This window comes from Epinephelus lanceolatus, chromosome 18 (genome assembly GCF_041903045.1).
Source record: "Epinephelus lanceolatus isolate andai-2023 chromosome 18, ASM4190304v1, whole genome shotgun sequence".
NCBI lineage: Eukaryota > Metazoa > Chordata > Actinopteri > Perciformes > Serranidae > Epinephelus > Epinephelus lanceolatus.
In genome coordinates, this window is record NC_135751.1 from 27182402 (window position 1) to 27199974 (window position 17573).

Genomic DNA, 17573 nt, shown 5'->3' on the forward strand with positions numbered 1-17573 from the left:
TGTCAGGGGCTTAGAGGCAGGAGTTTACAGCAGCAGATAATTCACCAGACACCAAAGACACTTCAAAGACAAGGAACGATCCGTCTGAAAACAGAGGAAAAAGGAAAGACAGAAAGTGAGAGCGCTGTCACAGCTGTCAAACAATTGATTAAAGGATTCTTCAGAACAAAGTGAGCACAAGTTTTACCCTCTGTACACAAGATAAACAAAGATTGAGATGTGTATCAAGGCTCCGACGCGCCAAAGAGGGGAAAGTGTGATTTATTTTTGAAGCAGTGTGTCGTGTGTTTTTCTCTTCATGTATTATCTCCTTGTTGCCACTCCTCGCTCTCTCTTACCTATAGTAAGACATATAGGTTGTCCATAGCAACAAGCTCGCTGCAGTGTTGACAGATGTAAAGTGATTAGGAGGGTATGTGCGTTTATGTGTGTAGGTGTCTGTGTGTGCATGTGTGTGGAAATAGCATTTCACACTTTTTTTTTCCCTCATCCACTTGTTAGTAGAAATTATTCCGCCCACCTCTACAGTTCTGGAAAGGTGTTCACTATCTCTTTTTCTTTCTCTGTCTCTCCATTAATTCTCCTCCATTCAAATTATCTTTATTGGCGTGAAATGTGACAGTATTCCTTGCCAAAACAAAACACAAGAATAGATAAAAATAATTAAAGGTACTTAAAATGCATGTGACACACTCGGTAGATAATTGAGAGGGCAGTAATAAAATTACAATTTCCCTGTAGAATATCTCAATTAGCTGAATGAGCGCACGTGATGAATACAGATTTAGTGAGCTGGTGTTTTTTACTGCATTCATAGTGATAATCAGCTGCTCTGTTGGAAACACAGTGTTGCATAATTAAGGAATACTTTACCCCCCAATGATCACTTGTATATCAATTACTCGCCCTTGTGTTGAATTCAAGAGGAAGAATTTGTGTTTATGCCTCGGCACCAGAAATAGCCCTGGTCGGGGACTTTATGTTTTAGGGTTGTCCATCTGTCCGTCCCATTCTTGTGGACATGACATCTCTAGTATGCCTTGAGGAAATTCCCTCAAATTTGGCACAAATGTCCACCTGGACTTAACAATGAACTGATAGGAATTTGGTGGTCAAAGGTCAAGGTCACTGTGACCTCACAAAACATGTTTTTGACCAAAACTCAACAATTCATTTGCTAATGACAAAATTTCACAGAAATGCCTAAAAAGATCAAAATTATGACGTGATGACATTTTATATCCTAAAGGTCAAAGGCCAGCTTCACTTTGACATGATAATGTTCCTCAAAAACACTTCTCTTGCCATTATTCAGTGTCATTTCTCAAAATCAGAAGGGGAGACATTTGGTGAGATACTAAATTGGTGACACTTATCTTGAATGTCCAGTAAAGCTGTGCTGATTGTATTGATCTTCTGTGCTGCCAGGTGGAGGAGATCTGTGTTTAAAGGGATAGTGCACCCAAAAATGAAAATTCAGCCATCATCTTCTGATTAATATCTCCTCATCCATGGTGTTCGCGGGGTGAAATGACGGCTGAAAACCTCTGACCTGTTGACTTCAGGCCTGCCTCTGCCCATTATGTAGTTTTTAAGGTGTAGTGCAGGGAAATATGATCCACCGTGAACACTGTGTATGTTTTTTTTGAAAATTAACCGGATGTTTTATTGTGTTTCTGTGCACATCTTCCTGCCCCGCACGATCTGCCGCAGCCGGTGGAAAGACACACATTGACTAGAATTGAATCCTATCGGCTCCGCTGCCGTGCCGGAGCGGACCAACACGCATCTGGTGGAAATTGGCCATTAGAGTCCTCACAACACTTCGGAGATCTAAGGGGAGAGGGGGTAGCAACAAAACTCCACCTAATGGGGGCTTACAGCGCCCCAGATTCAAACGTCCAAAAACACATAATTGAAACCACAAAATATCTCCATACTGCTCATCTGTAGTGATCCAAGTGTCCTGAAGCCCTACGACCTAATGCACCTTCATCCAACTGATTGGTATACATAGATATGGCGTAGTTGGTCAGACTTTATCACCAGTTCCATATACACTAAAGTACAAAGTCACTTTCAGGAAGTCAACACATTATGGTTTAGATTTGTTTTAAACAACATTAAAGGCCAGTTTAAGTTTGCAGTATGTGTCTGTAGTCTATTCTACGGCAGTTCCTAATAAACCCAATCTGACTTTGATGTGACGCATATTGTTTCTTTAAAGATACTCTGTAATCATGATTATGCTGCAGTAAAGCTGGCGAGATTATGGGATATCTCTGGAAGAAAAACAAAGACAGCAGAAGAGAAATGAAGAAAGAGAAACTGGGCAGTAACGAAAAAAAAGAGTTCTATTTCTGCTGCTATTTGTGTAGGTGTGTGTGTGTGTTCGCTCCAGAAATTTGCATCTGCTTGTTTTTTGACATGTTGCCACAAAGATACGCTTGTTGTCATGAGTGAGATATCAACAACTCTAAATGGACAGGTTCATGTAAGGACTTCCTGGCACCGGAAAGACAGACAGATTCTCACTCAGTCAGGCAGACAGCACTGACAAGGATGATATCACCTCTGCTGAGGGCTACTTAGCTTTTGTCACTGAATGCACACACAGGTGTCGCAGGTCATGTTTTCCACATATCTTTTCTGGCTGTTTTTATTGAAATACTTAAGCAGTATTGTTTTTTCTACATGAGTTGTGAGGGCATGTTTACTCTGGGGTTTTTACACTCAGAGGAACAGTTATACAAACATTTGGTGAAGTAATTAAATGGGAATTGAGCATTTTAATGATCTTCTTTGTATTTACACTCCATATTAATTTGGTTAACTTACATCATTCTCCTACCAAAAGGCTGCCATGTTTCTATGTGAAATATGTTTCTGGATATAGGTGAAAGGGACCGTTCACCCCAAAATCAACACACTGTCCGTCTTACCTGAGGTGCTATTTATCAGTCTAGATTGTTCGGTGTGAGCTGCCAAGTGTTGGAGATAGCAGCCATGGTGAGGTGTCTTCACTCAAATATAAAGGTGCTAGATGGCATTCGGCTTGTGGTGTTTAAAGTACCTATAAAAAGATACACCTGAAAAACTCAACAGCAATGTCCACAAGCCGACTGCCATCTAGTTCCATTATATTTGAAAGAAGGCAGACATCTCTACAGCCGATATCTCCACTCAGCAACTCACACCAGAACAATCAAGACTGTTAAACAGAACTACAAACTATGTACTTTTGATTTGGGAGTAAACTGTGCCTTTAACACAGAGAGGAGAAAGAGAATCTGAACTTTTTACCCATTACCCCACTTACCTCACCACAGCTTCCTGGTAAATAAATCGAGCCCTCAGTGATTTAAGGCTTTATCATAAGAGGGCGGCTGTAAGAGCTGAATAGAGAGGGTGTGGGCCATTGTATCAACAGCCGTTACAGGTGTGTCAACTGCAGCCACTCAGATGAGGATAACAGTAATGGCTCTGACAAGAAACCAGGCACAAAAAACAATGATACAAGAAGTCTACCTGCTTTATCTTTTTGCGGGGGTTCTGGCTGTGTTATGATTTGCTTTTTCTGAAAGAGGTTAAATGTGTTATGTGAACGACCTGTGAGAAATCTATACAAATGCATTATGTGAGCCAGAATTCAAATCCACACTGTAAATATATGCTGGTAACATTAACAAGTACTCGCACCAGGGCCGTGGTAATAATGCTGCATGAATAATACATAAACAAAATACATTATGGTTGCTGCTTTAATCTGAAACCACTGTTCTTAATTCAGTTCACTCATATCTGCATTTACGAGTATCGTGTTCATTCGTGCTCACAGAATGATGATATCAAATAAACCAAGATAATAAAAATGAAAATGAAATTACCAAAGCTGAAGATTAAAGGGGATCGATTATGCTTTTTCTTATTCAAAAGCCCCGTGCACAGCGCTGTCAGTCGTCATACCTTGTTGCAAGTGATGGCAGGAAACAGACTGATGGCAAATAAGCAGACACACCACACACAAGAGGGCTGAATTGCTTCTTTTAATTTAGTCTTCACTTGGAATGTTACAAACAACACGTTTCGCCCATGGCTTCATCTGGTCTGTTGTATAATACATTGCACAGGTGCTTTTAACAAGGCTGCAGCTGCACTGAATCCAATCAGTGGCAGGGTGGTCATGTGCCGAGCAGACTCCATATTTGGTTCGGTACACATGCCCACCACCAGAGAGCCCCCCGTATCATGCAAACAACCAGACACTTTGCATTACATACACCCCTCTAGTGTGGTGCAGCTGCAGCCTTGTCAAAAGCACCTGTGCATTGCACTCCTTAAAGGTTGTTCTTATTTTCTATCATGTATATAAAGTTACAGTGTCAAATGTTCACATTTAACATGGCCATAGTTTCAAATGATGAGGTAACAGTATGTAAAAGTAATTCCTGTGAGCAAAAACTTATTTACGATTACTATTTTCGAGATAAGCTGACATCAGATCAAGACAGATTTCTTTATATGCTCATCTCTTCCAGGCACGCTACTGCACGTGTTACATTACATAGCTTACACTGCTACATGTAGCTACATGCTAACATCAGGGAAATGTGTAAAATAGGTTGCAGAACATTTCTGGTTGTGAAGATTTCGAAACTTTTATTGGTGATTTCTCACAGTAGAAAGTGCTACCACACTCAGTTACAATCATTCCCAGGTAGCAAAGATGGTGCAGAGACACTGAGATACTGAAGACCTGGAATGAATACACGTGTTCCAGCATAGACAGTGTGAGGAAAATAAATTATTTTTGATCATTAAAGTAAGTAAAACATTCTAGTTGAACCTGAAAATGAGCATAATAGGTCCTCTTTAAGTACATTCACTCTCACGTACATGCACAAGGACACACACGAGTCTAAAATCCTTTCAGTAGCCTTCTGACCTTTTTATAGTCGCAGGCTGCTCGTGTAGATAAGACATCACCTCCATACAAATGCTGTGCCCTGTCCTTACCTCCTCCTATTGCTCCATCCTTTCACTAAATCTGTCAGTACAGTGAACTCTAATAATACCTTTCAATCTGCAAGAGAGAGATTAGGATATTCAGAAAAGCCTGATCCTTTCATGTCATTTGCCCTTGTTGGGTTTGTGAATAGATCGGCAGTGAAAGGGACTAGATGGCTTCAAACGTGTGGTCGGGAAGATAAGACATGGTGATCTATTTGAGATGACGAAAGACAAACCGATGTATTTCGATTCATTCAGATTGACTTATGTCATTATTGTAACATTGCATTATATGTGTGTTTGTTGTCAGTGCTTGGAAACATTGACAAACCGTCAGATGGACATGCAGTTGTTCATCGCAGATGGCTGTAAGGAGGCTCTGCTGGAGGAGAAGAGACGCTTCTGTTTCCTGGTGGACAAACACTGCATGTTCTCCTACCAGTTTGCTTCCTTTCATGACAAGGTATGTGTAATTTCTACTCCTCATTATGTTAGAATCGAGCAGAAAATTGAGGCTTTCCTCGAGTAAAAACTTTACAGGCTGTGTTGCAGTGGTGGTGAAGAGCTATCTTTACTTTTCAAATGAAGAGAAATCCAATTATACTTATATAGACTTTTAAATTTAAGCACTTCAGATTATACCTTACGGAGAGAACATTCAACAATTTAAAATCTAATCAAAGCATCACATAGAACAATTTATTCCTAAAAACCCACAATCGCAGGACTCATGTTACCATAGTGATCAAATGTGAGCACTGTTTCAACTGATTACTCATGTTTTCTTTTAATATCTCTTCTTATGTCCATGCCTGCTGGACAGGCCAGAGACATGCTGATGGCAAAGCTGAACAGCTGGCAGGACCAGTGCAACGACGCCACCAACATGCCTGAAAGTGTCTTGTCGATGATCGAGGGACTGCGCACGGCTGTCCCCGTCACACCTCTGCCCTCTCCGTCCCCGTCACGGCACAGTGTGGTATGATGGGAGGGGCAAAGGGACAAAAAAATATATGTTCTCTTTAAGATATGTTGCTGCCTTGTTTCAAAGTGCTTCATTTCTTTTGAGTGGTAGAACACAATATGATTAATGCCTAATGATTACACCACACTTTACCTTACAGAATAGATGGTGTTCTAAGATGTGTAGTTGATATAAATATCGCATATGTTATGTAAAGAAAAGCTTCCTGAAATACAATATTGAATTATTTTTATTTTCAAATTTTAATCAAGACTTTAGTCAAAGAAAACTTTATTTCCATTTGAAGTATTATATTCTGCGGTATAGCTCTGTTCTGGGGCCTGTTTGCACATCCACGCGCCTACATGAAGACCCTAAAGCGGAGAGAGCACACCTCTCTGCCCTTCCATGCACGAACGAGGAAAGCCTAAAGGTTCATTCTAACTGCTGCGATGCAGAAATGCGGGATGGATTTGCGGAATATTTGCACAGCGCTTTTCCGCGTTTAAACCATACACACAGATGCGGTACGGACGCGGTGCAGAATTTCGCATTGTTGTGTTCCAAGTCCACGCAGTGTGAACTGGTGTGGGTGAACATGGACGAAAGTAGCAGCAGCAGCGACGATGACGTTATTTATTATAACCCTAACCCTTGCTAGCTAGCTAGCTAGTGCTACTCTCAACTCTAGCAAGCTAAAGTTTAACAAGCGTCAACATCAACTTTTTTTTAGCACTTACCACTCTCACCGCAGCCACCAAGCTGGACAATGGACTGCCAGACGTTGTCCTTTAATTCATTGTTCATAAAATCATCCTGTCTTTTATCAAAAAGGACGGGGTGCTTTGAAACGAGGTTTATCAGCCTTTCTCCCATACTGTCCTGCCTGACTGGATTTTGGACTCTCCCAGGTCTGCACGACTTCACTATAAACAAACAGTTTCATTGGCCCAGCTGTATAGTTCCGCCAGCGAATTCCACGGGGTCAAAGTCTGGGCAGAAACTTTTTTCACTTTACGAAAGTTCCACCCCAGTGTGCAAACTTCCATAAGAACCCACGAAATCAGCTTTTATATTTTTCCGCAAGAATAATCCGTGCAGATATTCGCCCTCAATGACAATGGACTTTAAGGCTGAGAGAGCACATCTTCATGTGCAAACAAGTAAAGCCCGTGTTAGAGAGAGCAAGCCTTCGTGCCCTTCCATGTGCCTACATGGAAGGCCTAAGGCAGGGAGAGCAGCAGCAAAGACCCCCTGGGAACAGAACAGAGCAGCATCAGTGACAAACAGAAATGACATTGATAAGTCAGACACAGCATGGAAAGGAGGAGCTGGGGTGGAGGCGGTTTGCAAAGCAGCTTGCAGAGGAAGCAGCAACAGTAGGCAGGCCAGAGCAGTTTAAATAGGGCGCCCTGAATGAGATACGCTAGTTGGTTGCTTAGAAAGGAATCATGTGATCTATCAGCTGACTCCATCAGTTGATTGGGCTGTTTGAGATCAGCTGATGTAGCTGGGATGTGAGCTGAGTTTGACATCGTGTCCTGCCTGAACTAATGCTATGCTACGCTACGCTAAGCATAATGTAGCTTAGTCTTTACATTTATATAACTCCTGATGTCATGTCTACTACAAGACAATAATAAGTTAAAATGACTCCTGATTAGATCTTACAATATGTTTGATCTGTCACTTTTGTTAGACCATAAATTCATGCATTTAGCTAAATATGCTCTATAGCAGCGATACTCAACTTATGCAATGATTCACACTGGGAATTTTTACTAGTTTAAATGTAAATGAGACGTCAAAGTGCATGAGAGGAATAAAAAAAATAGTGCCAGGGAGAATCCCCCGGACTCCTCGACAGAAGTCGGGGCCAAGCCATGAATGTCCTCAAATCCTATAAACTCCCCCGCAGAAACCTGACCAGTGCAGGGCTGCTGTGACTGGATTTGCCTCCTGGCGAAGATAAGTTCAGACAGTACACATCAAAACGTGAAAAACAGGCAATTCATTTATTATGTATTCTGATAAACATTAATGCTTGAGTATTAACTGGCCCCTGGCCTCCTGTCATTTTGTAAAAGTGCCCCTCAGGCAAAGCAAGTCGAGTATCCTTGCTCTGTGGTTTATGTTGAGTTTTTTATGAGGCCACTACTACTATGCTTAAACAGTCAAACACATAAAGCACTACTGGCCTCACACCACTTGGATTTCCCTTAATTTTATGGAATTTAGTCATAAAATTTGATCTGATATTTTTTTTAAATCATAATAATGGACAAGCCAAGTCTGCCTGAAATAGAAACATACACTTGCTCACATGTTAGAAGTCAGGTTGGAAACCGAAAGTGAGCCCTTAGGTTTTACCCTTCTGTATACACATGCTAACATTATCTTTAATGTTCCTTTGACAGAACATGTCTGCTCCGCCGGCCCCACCTCTGAAGGCTCAGTCCAGTCCTCTGGCTAACATGTTCACCCAGGAGAACAACACCACCACTGTCACCAGCACTACAAACAGCATAGGTATTATGGCATGGAATATGGCTTTGGTTTTCATTTGGCACCTCACTCTGTGCAGCTGTGGCTTTAAGCTTGTGCTTTGTTCTTTCTTGTAATGTGAATGGCCTTGATCTTAACCAGAACAATAGCATCTGCTTCGCTTGGGCTTGGATTTATGTAACACTCTAGTCTTGGCAGTTTCGTTGCCTTGTCATCACTACAAAAATCTGTTCTGTGATTAGATTGTTATGATAAAATAAATTGGTTTTCAGCCATTTTCTAGAGTTTGTAACAAACATTGTGTGACTTATCATGAAATTTGCTACAGATACTCAACAGGATATCTTGTAATGAATTGGGAGATCCTCTGACTTTTGCTTTGGTGCCACCATGAGGTTGATATTTGTTTCATATATTTAAATATCTTGACAACTATAGGGTGGATTGCTGTGAAATTTGGAGCAGACATTCACAGTCCCCAGAGGATGAACTGTAATAACTTTGGTCAGCCGACATTTCACCCAGCGCCATCTTCAGCTGAAATTTTGTTTGTCCAGTACTTTGGTTCATGACCTGTAAAGCTAACGACATTCCCATCAGCCTCAGCTGTACCTTGTGCTGATTGCTAATTAGCAAATGTCAAATTGTCTATTACAATATCATTGTGAGCATCTTAGGATGTTGATGTGACTAAGCTCAACGCACCACAGACTCCTGGGCTTGTCTGTTGTTGAGTGCTGCAGGAATTAGTCCTAAAACCCCAAAAATGAATTAGCTTTTTAGTTCCTTTGTCTCAAAGTCAATGGGTTTTTTAATCTGTTTTTTTGTTAGGTGCCTGAAATAAGGTTTGTGATTAACATTAGCTTTATTTAGATATTTTAACATTTTATTCTGCGACTTAAAATACATCAGTAGATGCCCCACTCGTACATTTTGAAGCCTTTACATGTCTTAAAAGAGACGATGACAATGACTATTACATATCTGGCAAAAAATATACAAATATAGATAGACAAAAGTGTTTTCTAGGAGCAAAAGCTAAAACCAGTGCCTAATAGAGTTACAATAAGAGGATGATAAGTACAAAAGTTACTGAAAATAAGCTAAAATGGTAGAAAAAGCAGACTGCGCTGCTAATCAATGTTCTATTGAATTTGATATAACAATAAGAAGTAGTATTGCACATGACTGAGAAAATTATATTGCACTGGATTGGCAAGTGATCATGATATTGAAGAATAATATTGCACATGATGATGTGAGAAATATTGCACAGGCACAGTTTTACAGCCTTGTTGTGGTGGCGTGTTGTCGTACATTTATAGCCTCATGTTTGGTTTTCACTTCTGATTGCATTTACCCTTAATGACTCACAAAGTGGGGTTCATTTGTGAAGATTATCTTGCAGAACAAAATGTGTAATTAAACTTTTGTTTGCCACAGAGCTTATTTTCTACAGTAATCCAAAACTGATTGGACAAATCCCACTGGCTTTTGTAGAGGGAACACGAGCAATGTTATAATCCAGGGTGGCCTTCAAATAAACGTCATCCCTGCAGTATCTGTTCTCACTGTTACTCTTGATCCTCACCTCTCTTCCAGACCACGGGAACAGTGAGGAGAACAATCTTGCCAGGTCTGTGTCTGTCGCCACTGGCCTCAACAATATGGTGAAGAGGCCACGTGTGCGCACCATCTTCCCCCACACTGCCGGCAACAACAGCACGCTGCTCAGCTTTGACGAGGGAGACGTCATCATCCTGCTCATCCCCGACGAGAGAGACGGGTGGATGTATGGCGAGCTGGAGAAGAATGGAAAGTGAGTCATAAATAAACGGAGGCATGTACACATGCTGCACTTCACATTGAGACATGATTACACGTGTGATGCACTACATGTGTGTGAACATTATCACAGCCAGTATATACGTCGTCTACCTTATATTTCATTATGTGTGAATTCACAAAAATCACTTACACCTCAATTCAGACCTTCATCAGCAGTTGTTTTAATCATGCATATCATGGTCCTCCGCCCTCCTTCTAGTCATGTGATTGACATGAGATGGACTGCACTGTCCTAACTGGCCAGATGGTCCCTCGCCTGATTGTGATGCTGACCATGCACACGTACGCACACAGCTCCAGGCTCGCCAAGTGCTGCCTGAGCTGGAACACTCGCTGATAAGGAAATCAAAGTAAAGTATGGCCTGAGGGTGGGATGTACGATAGCGGACTGGAGTGAGACAGAGAGGGAAGTTCAGAGTACCACCTGCTCTCCCACACAGACAGGCACCAACCAAGCCGGCTCTCCACGGCTCTCTGATGTCTAACTTTTTAAACAGGGATTTGATCTGAAGCCTTTGGAAGTGTGTTTTTGAATTTGAATCATTCATCAAGTTTGATCTTTATCACTATCAAGGGAAATAACCTGACAAATGTATGTGTATAAAACTGATCAAGGGCTGAGAGGAGTCATCTCTGAGCTGCTTTCAAAAGTGAGGCTGCTCCACGGTTAAACTTTGGTCTTGCTGCCTCACGGCTGCGAGCAGGGCGAGCTGGAATGCCTAAAGGCTTAAAAAGTGTATATCATCATGTTTATCAGATCACAGAGCCTGAAGAGATGGGCTGCGTGTCCTGCAGGAGCTTTGGCTTTGGTGATTTTGGGTCTCTCGCTGGGCTCTCCCTTTGTCTTATAGCAACTTTGATAGTGTATCCCGGCAACTCGCCTGGCAACACCCAGACTGATTCAGATACTCTCACACATTATTGACGGACTGAGGGGTGAATGTCAGTGAGGAAGCAAGCGAAAACACACTAGTAATAAATAATACACCACAGAAACATTTTACAAATACTGACAACTGACGTGTTGTTATTATCATGGTCACTTTCCCCTGCATAAATGTGATTCCACTGTCTAATCAACCTAACAGGCGTGTGAGAGTGTTGCTTTCCTGTCCAGGAAAACTCCATAGGGGAAAGTGAATACCTCTGGCTACAAGTGCCAGTGAGTTGTCCTTGGGCAAGGTTTTTTTATCAATACCTGTACAGTGGCCAGCATGGAAACGAGCCTGTGTTCTCAGTGGCAAACCCTTTCCCTAAATAAATAAACGCTGTTATTAATATGAGTGAGATTGAGTGAGTCAGTAGGAGACTTTTTATCGCAGGTACATGAAGGAAACACCCGGTCTCCAGGCCAGTGTGCAAACATTAACATTTATCCACTTGGAGGGCAAGGCTGACCCGCTATGTACTGATTACGAACAATCTTGTGCCGTAACAGCACAATGACACACAGTCCTTGGTCTGAGCTTGTGATAGAGACAAGCTGTGCCTCATTTTTTTAATTAACCTTTTCATTCTCACATGTAAATTCCTTTAAATGTGTTTTCAAGCTGAAATAAACCTTTTTCTAAATCAGATCAAGATGAAAAGTTGTTGGAGCATTTGACCAGCTTCGTCACGTTCGTTCTCAACCCTATGATGAAGTTATTTTGGTGTGTGTGTGTGTGGGTAGGAACAAATGGCTGCTTGATTTCTCTTACTGAGGCCACCAGCAACCTCACAGGTCTCCAAAGTCTGACTGAAACATGGACTCATTTACTAAACCGACGCAGAGATTCATTCAAGCTTCAAACAAACACTAGTTGTGTGTCGGCTCAGATGAGACCTTCATTCATTCAACTCATTGATTTCCTTTGCTTCTTAGGGAGGATTTGCTGTCAGAAAAGATAAAATCCATCAAATTAAAAGGGAAAAAAAAAGCTTTTGAAATGGCACCCTTTGATGATCAGTGTGCAGAAATCAGAGGGATCCATTCACAAGGATGTCTTTTCTGAGGAATTACAGCTTTTTGCTGCCATAGTTACCGCAGGCATAAATCAACACCGCTTATACAACAATAGAGAGAACTATAATAGCTCTGTAGTATACATAATGTTGCAAATAATAAACATATGTGTCTCCGTGTCTCCTGAGTTGAGGGGAGAGCAGCAGAGCTCTTTCCTAATCATTTAGAGAGGCTTTCAGATTCCTGTGCAGTGAGAACTGATAGGCAGGCTGGCAGTAGGATAGACCACAGATGTAATCATCCCTAACTTGGCTTCTCCTCTCTTTGTCTGCATCTTGCAGGAGGGGCTGGTTCCCTTCGTCATACTGCCGTGCACTCTCCGAGCCTCTCGTGAATAACAACAGGTAAGGAGACTCCACGTTCCAGCTATCGCACACACACGCACACACACACACACCGGCAGGTTTCATGTTGCAGCCAGCTGTATTGTTGGCAGTGTTTCCTCTAGTTACTCCTGTTAGAGTGATAACCTTTCTAATCCTATGGGGGACTCTCCCATTCCTTAACCTTTGATTCCTGCTGTGCTTAAAGGGAAACGTCAGTACTTTTCAACCTGGACCCCGTTTTCCCCTGTGTTTGTGTCTCAGTGACTAATGGAGACAACGATTTTTGAAACTGGTCCAGTGTTGAGAGAGACGGCTGCAGCCACACAAGTGCAACAGGCAGCAGTGTATTCCCTACAGACAATTGTGCTGCGTCAATTATGTTCATTAATAGTGCTTGTTTTTGCCACTGACAGGCTCAGGTTAGTATGAGTGTCTGAAATCATTACAGAAAGGACTCTACAGAGGAATAAAACATTGTTCTTTGGCTTTGGCTGACCCAGTCTGTTTGTCATTGTGTGTAACCAAGTCTCGCTCAGGGAGAAGTCTCATTCTGAAATCTAGAAGATTATTTTTGGGGCTTTTTAGCCGTTATTTGATAGGACAGTGGTAGCGTGAAAAGGGGGAGAGAGAGGGGATGACATGCAGCAAAGGCCTGCGACAAGGACGTATCCTTTGTACGTGGGGCTACCCTGCCCCTGACTTTTTGACACTGTCGAAATCAGCTAGATATTCAGCCATGACACTGAAAATCATTTAGACAACACTAAGCTACGCTCTCTGCGCTCTAGAACAACAAAGTCTCTCCAACTCTAATGTTTCCACCGTTGTTTTTCCTGCAACAAGTCATCTTTGTGAGATTTCCGAACAAGGCTTCTGCTTGAGCGAGACTTGGTCACGATAACAAACACACCAGCAAAAGATAAGGAAAAACATTTAATTTCTCTAAAGGGCCTTTCTGGAATTTTGTCAGACACTTAAATTAACAATCTGAGCCTGTCAGTGGTAAAACAAGCACTTTTTAATGAGTGTGAATTAATGGTGCACAATTGTCTGTAGGGAATACATTGCAACCTGTTTTGTCACTGCAGCTGCAGCTGTGGCCTCTTTCAATACTGTTTTAAAAATTGTTGTCCCCATTAATCACTGAGGCACAAAAACATAATAATAAACTTAATTTATATAGCACCTTTCATACAAGAAATGCAGCATAAAGTGCTTTACAATAAGGACAGTATGAGCACTTTTAAAACAGTTTAAAACATGGATTAACTGATTCATAAAATCACAGAGTTGTAAAATTATAAATCATAAAATCAAGTAAGATTTTAAAAGAGTTGCAGCAGCGTGAAGCGTAAATGGAAAGAGTCTCAGACCTGTATCAGGAAGTCAGAGCTAGTTAAAGGCTAAAGTGAACAGATACGTCTTTAGCTTCCCTGATATCTACAGGTAGTGTGTTCCATAGCTTTGGGGCGTAACTGACAAAGGCTGCATCCCTGGTCTTCTTCCGGTTGTTGCTGGGAACCTCCAATAAACCAGCAGCAGATGATCGCAGTGTTCGTGGAGGTAATTAGTTAACAAGGGAGTTAGCAATGTAGCTCAGTCCCAGCCCATGTTGGGCTTCGTGAACAAAGAGGAGGAGCTTAAAATCAATTCTAAATGTAACAGGAAGTCAGTGCAGAGCAGCTCAGACTGGCCTGCTGTGCCCTCTCCTCTTGGTTCTGGTTAATAGCCGAGCTGCAGAGTTATGAATGAGCTGAAGTCTCTCAGTGGTGTAGTCGAGTCAGCTTGAAATAAAGGCATGAATCAATTTCTTGGCATCTTTTTCATTTAGAAATGGTTGTACCTTAGCTATGTTTCTGAGGTGGAAAAATTATGTTTTTATCACCTTGTTAATGTGGGACTTGAGGCTTAGATCTGAATCAAGGATCACACCGAGACCTGTGACCTTGTAATGTGGTAAAACAGGGTCCAGGTTGAAAAATACAAAGTTTCCCTTCAACTCAAACAGTGTTTTCATTCTGCTCAGGCGTTGAGCCGTATGAAATCTTTCTGTTTCAAACACTGTGCGTGTTGTGTTACAGAAATCGTTCATGAAAGCAGCGATGTTTTTCTTTAAGGATTCAAGCTCCTAAAAAAAAACAAACTTTGAAGTATCTTTTGCTCATATAAATATTGTGTAACCATCAAATCTGTGTAATTGAAATGAATCTAAATTTGGACTTTTCACACCAGCCCAGCAAAATATCAGGAAACAGGATGTTTTATGCTGATGAAAAGATTTTGCTGCTGATGAGAGAGAGAGAGAGAGAAAGAGAGAGGGAAGGAGAAGGTTCAGTGAGTCGACTCCAGCCTTTTCTTCAAAGAGACTAATCCCTGTCGGATTAATTTATTAGATCTTAATGTGCTGCACCTCCCACAGAGAGGCTGCCAGCCAACTGCTACAGAAAGTTTAAAGTATAACCAGCGCTGGGGGACACAACAACACACATCTTTGTCCTATTGTCCTCATGAGGACCCCCCACTGACCATATTTAGTTTGTACCCCAAAACCGTAATTTTAACATCGTGTCTATGAGCCTAACAGCAACTTTAGGATTAACCTTTCTATAAGAGACAGGCCTTGAAGATAGAAACACAGGAACATGCACACATGTCATTTTGGTGGCCTTATTCGCCCCTCTGCTACTGTCTTCTCCCTTCTTCACTCCTCTCCTTCCACTCCATCCTCATCCTCTCTTTCCCTTCCCATCTGTGTTCTATTTTTGTCTTTTTGTTTTCCCCTTCATCTCTCATGCCACCCCTCCTCTTCCTCATGCTCCTGCACAGTGTGTCTGCTGCCCCGTACCGCAGTAGAAGTGTTGTCAACCTTCACCATCAGGACACGGAGACAGACGAGGCCACCATGGTGCTCCCCCCAGCGGACTACTGTGACACCCCACAGCTCAATGCCATCAAGAACAATACCAGCGCCGTCACCACAAACAACAACCACCACCACTCCCCGACGCCCTCTGCAGCCTCCTCCACCTCGTCTGATCACATGGTCAGTCAGTGGGTTTGGTTTACGTGCATTCATCTCAAACTATTTCAGTTTTAACAAGAGTTTAAGTGTGTGTAGAATATTCCAGTGAGCCTAGTACAGATAAAGACGATTGTTCTAAGACATATAATCAGCCAAAACACTCTGACCTACTGTCTCCTGTCATACTTTTCTGCTGTGCATAGTGTCGTGATAGAACTGGCAGTGTGCGGCTCCGTCTCACCTGATACCTACTGTACCCGCAGCTGTGCAGCCTTATCTTGACTGCTGATGACTGCGTGTGTGTGTGTGTGTGTGTGTGTGTGTGTGTGTGTGTGTGTGGTGTCAGATGAGCTTTTTATGCCTTGGAAACTTGACCATACTCTGATACACTCTCAGTGTCGGCTGACATACACAATAAAAATCAATTATTGGGACTTTGGGGCAGATTAACACGGAGTTTGCTGCAAGTACAACTTCTGTTGTGTGGATATCTTATAAGCAAGTGCATGTGAGGCACAAGCACATACCAGCAAGTGGATATTCTGGGTATTTTCTGCTTGTAAAAACAATACTGATTTAATAATATTTTCTTAAGAAATTTGAATACTAAATGTCAGTTTGGAGAAGCATACAGCAGCAGGGATTCTTCTGGCTCAACATGAGGCGAAGGTGGCACATCTTAACATTGGATAATGTCTCATTTACTGTACTGCTTATCTTCAATTTATATTTAGGTTGCTGTAACTGGAAAAAGCTCCTTCAATAAGCAGCTTACTTGTACTAAAGCCTCCTATCAGGTGGACTGGAAACTTAAATTGTCCATGGATGTAAAAGTAACATGGTTGTGTGTGTGTGTGGCCCAGTGATAGACTGGTAACCTACGTGTCTGGGGGATACTGTGCCTCTTGCTTGGGGTATTTTGTTGGTATTTTATTTTTATTTTGGGTGCTTTCCATCCGCCATGACCAGGCTGAACAGGACAAGTAGTTACATAAACAAGATTTTATCTCTACTTAGGGAAATCACCATACGGGCCCACCGAGACTAAAGAGCGGGGAAAAGTAAAATCAGTGATTTCTTTCTTAACACTTTATATAGGTTAGAAAATAGTTGTTGTAGATGTGAAACAACTGGCAACTATTTCATCATCGCTCAATGACACACTGCAGCCATCCTTATATAAAAACTAACATTAGAGCGCAAGCAGCAAGCTCTCTTATCTCTGTCAGTAAAATAAATACATGAATAACAGCTGTGTTAAATGCCACAGGCCTATAAACATAAGCAAAATAGTTGCCATGAATGTACCTTTCAGTCTTTCCACCTGAATCAGCTACCCGGCCCTGCAGTTGCTGCTCACTGCTGTGGGTGCGGGATTCGTGCTAATTTGCCGCTGTCACTGCGCAGCAGCTTGTTTTTCGTTTCAGTGCCTTCAGTGAGCACAGCCCCAGTGTCTTAAAATGGAGAGTACTAATGACTTTTTATGATTTTGAAACCTAATTTTATAGACTTGGCATTCTTTTTAATCATGCAGATCAGGCTCTGTGGTTAATAACACACTTCTCTGCGATGTGAAGAACTCAGAATGCATTTTGATTTTTGCTTTACCCAGACTTTAACAACAATGGAGAAACTCTGTTCTGTTTTGTTTTGAGGACACAAACATAAGAAATGTCAGAAATGTGATGTAAAGGCTACTGCCAGTTGTCTTATCTTCCAAAATTGCAGTTCTAGGACTTCATCCTCACATGGCTGTAGGGGATGAAGACAGGCTGAGTAAAGAAGGTCGCCTTTGTTACAATAATCCCCGGTTTGCTGATAAAGGCTCGTTTTTCCAGTATGAGGCGGTGACACTGGGATAGACGTGAGATCAGACTCTGGGTCAGCAGTACA

At 41.8% G+C, this 17573-nt stretch overlaps 1 protein-coding gene across 1 annotated transcript in view; it reads left to right on the plus strand.

Moving 5' to 3' along the window:
- baiap2l1b (BAR/IMD domain containing adaptor protein 2 like 1b) overlaps positions 1-17573 on the plus strand; it is a 49431-nt gene that overhangs the window by 24473 nt on the left and 7385 nt on the right. The window contains exons 7-12 of the mRNA XM_033645090.2: positions 5321-5473; positions 5834-5989; positions 8392-8503; positions 10082-10298; positions 12614-12676; positions 15485-15701. Of these exons, the coding sequence (XP_033500981.1) occupies positions 5321-5473; positions 5834-5989; positions 8392-8503; positions 10082-10298; positions 12614-12676; positions 15485-15701 (918 nt within the window). The remainder of the gene's footprint in view (positions 1-5320; positions 5474-5833; positions 5990-8391; positions 8504-10081; positions 10299-12613; positions 12677-15484; positions 15702-17573) is intronic.